Genomic DNA, 7,704 nt, shown 5'->3' on the forward strand with positions numbered 1-7,704 from the left:
GACGGGTGGGGTGGGAGGTGTGGTGTTTTTTTTTTTTTTTTTTTTTAATTGGAGAAGCTAGTGGTAAAGGAGCTGCGGCAGCAGCTGCGAAATAGCTTTGTCTTTTACAATGAGATACTTCTCCTGAAGGCACTTCTGTTCTTTTTGTCACCATCTCTGAAATACGAGGGCACTGCATTTCCAGACCAAGTGCAGAAATAAGCTGAGTCTGGATCTTGAGGGCACTTACACCCCTGTTGTGAAGTCGTGTTTCATAGGCTGGCCATGTTTGTTTCTGTCTGGTTCTGAGGAATTTGCTTTAATGGCAGCAGACGAGCAGGGTTTGTTGTACTCCAGTGTAACTGGAGAAAAAACGGCCTTCCCAGTGAGACCCAGCTGGTGCAGGGGGCTGCAGCAGTGGGGGGCGGGGGGTGTTTCCCAGGGCAAGTGTCTGCCATAGGGGAGGGATGGCACAGCCGAGGCTGGAGGGGGACTGGAACTACAGCACAGCGCTGGCTCCTTTCCCGCTGGGTACAGAGGTACCTGTCTTGGAGTCTGGGGAAACGCACAAAACCACTGGCATCAGCGGTGTTACAGCTGGGGAGGCTTCACGTCGTTCCCGTCAAGTGCCAAGTGTAGCGAATCGGCCATGTGAGCTGCGTGTGGGAACAGCGGCCCGAGAGCTGCCGGGCAGGAGTCCCAGGAAAGGCGAGCTGATGGTGAGGGATTCCCCAGCAGAACTGATAAAGGAACCTAGAAAATCTAGTACGTTTTGCAAAATGAAGCGTGGGGCGCAGTTGTGGTGATACTTGAGCTTAGCTACAGCAGCACCCCCAGGACAGGATCATCCACCCGCTCCAGAACAGTCTTTTTTTACAGGATTAATAATTGTTCAGAATTAACACCACTACATACCACCTAGGAGTACCAGCTCTAACAGCTACACGTGCACATAGAAGCACTTATCACAGACTGGCTTATCTAATTCACAGTGTTTAATTTTAACCTTCAATAGTGGAGCAAGGAGAGATGTGGGAATAACTGAAGCCAAAATGAAGTTGCTGGTAAAGTTCATACCATCGGAACAGGAATTCCGAGTCAGGACACTGCTGAATTCTGTTGTCCATGTGCTGGACTTTAATGCCTCAAGTGCTATGTATGGTATTAAAGTAATAAGCCCCAGAAAAGAATATTCTAATCAAATTTCATTAAATAATCTAGATGTTTGACCTGTTGACAGTAGGAACTGTGTTGGAAAGTGGAATGGTAAGGAAAAGGCATATGATTGGCCAACAGTGTTGCTAATTCATAATCATGTGTGTGCTAACGCCCACCGCTAACCCATCACAAATAACCCCGCTTGCTTGCGTCACCGTTAGCGTGGCATGCAGAGAGCATGGCTGTGTGGTGCTCGCGCTCCCATTAACCCACTAAAAGCACTGGAGCCCAGACCGTGTCGAGTCGTTTGTGTTTTGACTGGCCGGATTCATGCTGTGCTGTACAGACACCCCAAAACCCACGTGCTTTGTACGGGGGTTCGGTTGTACCTGGCGCAGCTGAACTGCGTTTGTCACAAACGCTCCTTTCCTGTGTCACCTCACGCTTCCCGTTACCTCCTTTTCCGATTCACCCTTTGGGGTAGAGAGAACTTCTGTGCCTGCCTCTGAAGCTGAAGTTCACCTCTTGAGCCGTACATTAAATGAAAGTTCGAAGGTAACAGACACGGGGGCGAAGGCAGATCCGCTGCCGGGTGGTTCTGGGCGCTCTGCTGAGCTCCAGCTCAGCGTGGAACCTTCTGAGTAAGAGACAGATGCGAGAATTTGGGAACTCACGTGGTTGCAGTTTATTCTGTCATGCAATATTGCTGCTGTGAACAATAGTAAAAATGACTGAAGAAATCCAAAGTTTAAATCAGCTGACTTTGAAAGGACTCAGATCTTTCGTCTGTTGTAGAACCAGAGTCACAGAGAATAGTGGGATAAAGGATTGCTGCTGCTGTGACGAGATGTGGAGAATTATTTTAAGCATGTGAATGTGAGGCTGAGTGAAAAGGTTTGGTCTGAAAGTAGCCCCGGTAATTCTTCCCTCATTGCTGTCAAAGGTGATTGGTCAGTGATGGTTTTGTAGGTGCCACCAGGCTCCTCTCACTGGGTATAACCCAGAACAGGACGCCGGCTCCCGAGAGGTGAATGAGGGCTGGGGAGAGGGATCTCTTTAAGAGATTCCCCCAGAGGATGGTGTTTAACAAGTCACAGACTCTCTGACTGGTTGGGGTTGGAAGAAACCTTAAAGCTCACCCAGTCCCACCCCTGCAGGGAGCAGGGACATCTGCACCCAGAGCAGGGGGCTCAGAGCCCCAAGGGCCAACCTGACCTGGGATGGTGCCAGGGACGGGGCTGCTCCCACCTCTGGGCGAACAGCTCTGATTGATGGTTTGCTCTGAGCCTTCTGGATGATTTCGCTTGCCCCTGGAATGTCTTAGCGGGACATGGCACTGCCCGAGACTTGGATACCAGACTTGGGAAAAAATGAGCAGCTCACACCTGGAATCCCGTTTTTGGGCAAGTTGCAGCAATAGGGATGCAAACACCAAACTGCCCAGTCGGTGTTAGGCCACTGTACGATAAGTTCCAGCTCCTCGATTAGCAGCACCACTGAATGCAGCGACAGTGCGTGGTGGAGGGCTGGCTGGCATCAAGCAGGGGGCTGAGGGACAGGCGGGGGAGGCTGCACTTGGGCTTTCACCTCTTCCATGTCATTTAGCTCAGAAACTCTCAACTTGAACATATATAAAGTAACTTCTGGGCTAAATGTGAGACAATGGGTGAGGTATGAGTCCAGGTCTTCCTGGGATGCCTGTCTGTGCCACCTGTGGTGAAAAACAGGGCATTTGTTTGGATTCTTTATTAAGTGATAGAAATTATTTTCTTTTTGGAACAGCTGCTGGATTGCAGTAAGTCACGTTGTGGCATGTGACAGGTTTGCCTTCCAAAACACTGACTTACTCCTTTCAGTTTGGTTTTTTTGAGCTGTTACGCATTTTCTGGCCTTCTAATGCAGGGCAGTCAGTCACCACAAAGGCAACGTTTTGAGGTCCTGCTTGGACACCTTGGCTTGAACAAAATTCTCCTCCCCTCAGAGGCGGCGAAGAGCGTGATGTTCCCTGTTATACACAGGAAAAGGCTCTTGTCTCTCTTTGGTTTGAGTAATTTCTTCCTCTTGGGACAGTGCCACAGGCAGTGGTTACCTGGCTGACAATTTAGGTGCCACGGCTTTTTGCTGAGTGGCCGTTGTGCTTTGACGTGAAAGTCTGGATTAACGTCTCGCTCCTAAGGGGCATTGAGGAATTTGGTCCTAAATAGCATTTGCTGCCTTCCATTCTTCAGAAAGGATCTGTATCTCCTGTGCAGGACTAAGGGGTGTGTAGGAGAAGCAGCTCACAGGCTTTTTTTAGTTTGGCTTAGTCCTTTGTGTCCCTGTGTGCGTGTGCACATCGGTGGCAGCCCTCTGTTTGAGAAAGCCTTGTTGATCTTTCCTCTCCTCCCCCTTTGTGAGGAGCTGCCTGGCACACACGAGCAAGCGCTGTCGGGGTCCAGGCTGCTAACCTTGCCATTCCGTTTTTTGTGCAGATCTGTCCTCTCCTCCCCCTTTGTGAGGAGCTGCCTGGCACACACGAGCAAGCGCTGTCGGGGTCCAGGCTGCTAACCTTGCCATTCCGTTTTTTGTGCAGACTCGAATTCCAGTATTCAAGAACCACTTCAAACCCCTTCTTCAGAGCTTCTTGCAGAGACAGTGAGCAAAGAGCCGCACAACCACCTCCCGCTCGACCTCGACAACGACACAGAAAGCACTGCTCTGTAGTGGAGACTCAGACTTCCCCACGGTTCCTCTCCCGGGGGGAAAACGAACAGACCTCACAGTGAAAAGCTTCTTCTGATGATATGGCGAAACAGTGCGGAGCTGGGACTTGTGCCTCGCAGAGAGAGTGACTGAGCCATTCAGAAGAAGTTTAATGACCTGTGTCTCAGCAGTGGTTTTCACAGTCTTGGCTGGAAGGAGTTAATTATTGCAGGAACTTGCATAGGAAGTGGAATTGCTGCTGATACGGATGGTATGAGCAGCAATTCCAAAAGAATCAGAAGCAGAGCGTTAGTTATTTAAAGTGCATGTATTATGGAAATAATCTTTTTAATGTCACGGTTAGACTTTTATTTCTAGTTCTTAGAAGTTACAAGGAGCTGCCTTGCAAGAGACATTCCCTCACTGATTTGCTGCAGATTCTTTTTAAAAAACATGAACCAAAACCCGCCCGAGTGCTGGTGGCGACTGCTGGGTCTCGGTCGCCCTCTCCAAACTGTGGATGTCCCTAGTGCCTTGAAGGACTGTCCTACTCTAGAAGGAAACTGCCTGCATCTGTAATCGTTTCATCGCTGCTTACTGATCAGTACTCACTCCTTATTCCATAGGTATTTGTATTAACCAGGTCTGCTTTTGTTTATGGGAAACTAGCAACTGTTTCATGATGAAACTGTGGAAGTGGGGTGGGTTTTTTGTGCTTTTGTTGAAAATGGTTGAATTTTGAAAGAACTCTGAAACAGCTGTTTGGATTCACCAGCTGGGTGAACATTTATAAAATTAAAGATTGTCTTTTGTCAACTTAAGGCATCTTTATTCCTGTTTGCGAGTGACCTTGCTCCCGGGGATGTCTCAGGTTACACAGGCTCGTTCCTTCAGGGCTTGTAGTGGAAGCTGCTGGGAAGGAACGTGCCTCTTCTTCCATGTGTGGATTGATGTTAAACAGGAGCGAGTCCAGCTGTGGAGAGGAATGCTGGATACAGCTGGTGTCATGGGGAGAAACGAGAGGGGATGGGCCATACTGTTTCTGCAAGTGAGAGAGAGGAGACGAGTCAGTTGAGGTAAATTAACTAGTTCTATTGGTTTACTTAACCTGTATGTTCCTTAGTGCTCTGATACATTCTATTAAAGTCACTAAACTAGACCTCAGGCTCAGCTACAAAATAAAACTGCTTTTCATGAAGGCTTTGACAAGACACTTTGCATATATGGTAGTTGCTGTCTTCCTGATGCCCCAGTTTACCCTCGGGGACTCCCGTTCTTGGCAGGCCCCGGCCGCAAGGGCCTCCGGTTGTTGGCGGGCCCGGGCCGCCCCGTGCCCGGGTCTGTGATGTCCGGAGGTAGAGCAGCGACTCTTTCACGGGCACCCCCTTGCCGTGGGGAAGGAGCTTGCGTGCCCTTGCGAGGTTGAGAGCTGTGCTGGTGGTGGCATGTGCCTCCAGTGGGGTCTCCCAGGCCAGACAAGTCTCAACTGAAGGGTCAGACAAAGTGTGTCCACGGGCAGGATGGGCTCACCAGCCTTCGGACAGCCATCCTAGGAGAAGGACAACTCTGACTCCAAACCCGGGCAGATGGAGCTCGTTTAGCCCTGTAAGGCATCCATCATCTAAGAGAAGGATATTCTAACCAAACCTACGACCCGAGGACTTCGCTGTCACTGTCCAAGCTCGCTAGGTCCTGGCAGATGAACCTCAGGTGTAAAGGGTGGAGCCAGTTCTGCGCACGCTGCGCCTCACCTAAAAAATCCACCGCGCAGGCCCGAAGGGTGCACTCATTGCTTGCAGTGAGCGTGGGAAAAGCCCTTCCCAGATCTTCGTTTGTGAAGCCAAGCCATGATGATGATGATGCCCCAGTTTGAAATCCCAGTGGCTGCCCAGTTATCTCCTGTTCAGACACCTCTTACCGGGGAAAATGACCCCTGCCCCCTGCAGGGCACAGCCCTGCTCTCCTGCTCTCTCTGTCACTACACTAGCACTATAACGAGCTCTCTGCTCAAAATTCAGTGTCAGGAGCCACAGACTCTAGTTCTGTGACTGGACCTGGTGGTTGCCTCTCCAACTGTACCTGAATCCAGGACAACTTGGGAAGGACTCAAATACATTCTCACAAAATCACCCGGACGGAAACATTCTTCAGCATTAAACAGGTACTCAGTGGCCTCTGCCGGGATGAGGAGCTCGGGTGCAGCAGTGTGTACAACCTCACTCCTGTCCTCGTCGTCGTCCTTGGTAACAAAGAGCAGGTTTCAGTGCAGTTACACGATGGCTGCGCAAAATAACCCCACAGAGGTCTAGAAGGAAGCTTGGGGTAAAATAATGAGGGTTTGTAAGCTTTGGCGCTGTTTCTGGCATCCCCTCAGGTGTGGGTGCTCGTGCGCGCTGCCTGAAAGACGAGCAGCTGCTTGGTTCCTGGTTTGGGGGTAAAGTAGGTACATTTCTTAGTTCTCTGAAGTTTACCTCAAAACTCTGAATAGAGGCTGCCACTTGGCATAGGAAGGTGAGGCACTCTGCGACCGCCTCTGCTGTGGACTGTGACTGCATCGGGTCTGGTGGATGTGCCACGGGAGACATCGCTGTTACCACGTACCAGTGTGGGAAGAGTCTGGTGGGGATGTTATGTGCCACCACTAAAACTTTAATATCCTGGAGTAAAGCACTGCATGGAAAGAGAGAGAATTCCCCCCTGAAGCGCAGCACGGAGCTCCTATCGGAGGGTCGAGTCTGTAACTAGGCAGCAAGCTGTAGTTTGCATTCCTAGAGCTGTGCTTGCAGGACTGTCTGGACCCAGCCTGGGGCACCCCTCCCGTGTGGAAACCTTTTCTAATCAGACTGAGAGGCACCCCAGAGGGTCTGAGAGGACTGCTTGAAGGTGAGGGTGAGGAACGAGCAGAAGGGCAGCAGGGATTTAACGAGCAAAGGCAGGAATGTGGTAGCACCTTGCTTTGACTCCATTCACAGCCAAGAAACCGCTACAGCTTCCACGAACATGGGTTTCAGTGAATTCTTATGGGGCCCTAGAGAAACGCTCAGGTTAAGCTAAAGGCAACTGGCTGGCCTGTGGGACTGGGCAGGTAGTGCTGGAAGGGCAAAAGGGAGTCTGGAAGGCAGAGACTAATAATATGTCGTTCCCTCCAAGGTAAAATGAAACGCTCACCTCGGACCTTGATTTTGGAGAGAAGCTAAATCTCGGATGATGAAGTGGATTGTGCTACTGCAAGACTGCAGAGGAAAGGGAGAGTGTTCACAGAATTGCCTGTTAGAATCAGTGAACATGAAACTAATTCATCAGCTGCCCTCCGTGGGCTTTCCCTGTGCGTCACCGGCGCTAGGGACAACGCACATTGTTCCTGTCAGGTCTGACAGAACTTGTCGTCTCATTCTGTCAGAGTGACGTTCTGGGACAGTTGGGAAGCTCGGGAGGGAGTCAGTGCCAGGGTCAGGTGAACCCACCACAGCGTTATTCAGGTCCTTAAGCCGATGGATGGATAGAGAGATGATCCTGGTTTGCTGGAGCTTAAAAGCCAAATTTATGCCAAGATGAATCGAGGTTACTCGATCTCTCTAGGAGTTTGTGTAACCTACCTCTACTACGTGCAAAATCCAGCTGGGGGAGAGGAGCAGCAGCCCTGAGACCTGCTGTGTCATGTGGTCCTCCGACACCTTCTCAAACAATCCTCTGTGATAACCTTGTTTTGAAAGAAAAAACAGCGCTTTGTCAAGTGGTGTGTAGCCACAGTTGCAGCCCAGCTGTGTTGTGGGCTCTGGTCTGTGCTCCCTCCGCTGCCCCAGACAACACACGCACACCTCAGGCTTTTATTGCTCGGAAAACCATGAAGGCATTCATGCCGCAGGAATCTCGCCTTGCCATGCG

The 7,704-nt window shown here is 50.5% G+C and overlaps 2 protein-coding genes across 2 annotated transcripts in view; one reads left to right on the forward strand and one right to left on the reverse strand.

Moving 5' to 3' along the window:
- ARHGAP17 (Rho GTPase activating protein 17) overlaps positions 1–3,840 on the forward strand; it is a gene marked incomplete at its 5' end in the record, with an annotated part of 23,745 nt that extends 19,905 nt beyond the window's left edge. The window contains one exon of the mRNA XM_010143457.1: positions 3,710–3,840. Within this exon, the coding sequence (XP_010141759.1) occupies positions 3,710–3,840 (131 nt within the window). The remainder of the gene's footprint in view (positions 1–3,709) is intronic.
- Positions 3,841–5,073: 1,233 nt separating this feature from the next.
- Positions 5,074–7,519, reverse strand: LOC104499894 (chromosome unknown open reading frame, human C7orf62; the record flags this gene model as incomplete). The annotated part of the gene is made up of 5 exons (XM_010143458.1): positions 5,074–5,159; positions 5,899–6,058; positions 6,291–6,489; positions 6,988–7,052; positions 7,416–7,519. Coding segments are annotated over 5 exons (614 nt in total), but the record flags the coding sequence as incomplete, so codon positions are not given.
- Between the last annotated feature and the right edge of the window lie 185 nt (positions 7,520–7,704).

The sequence above is a fragment of the Buceros rhinoceros genome, unplaced genomic scaffold (genome assembly GCF_000710305.1).
Source record: "Buceros rhinoceros silvestris isolate BGI_N320 unplaced genomic scaffold, ASM71030v1 scaffold28709, whole genome shotgun sequence".
Taxonomy (NCBI): domain Eukaryota; kingdom Metazoa; phylum Chordata; class Aves; order Bucerotiformes; family Bucerotidae; genus Buceros; species Buceros rhinoceros.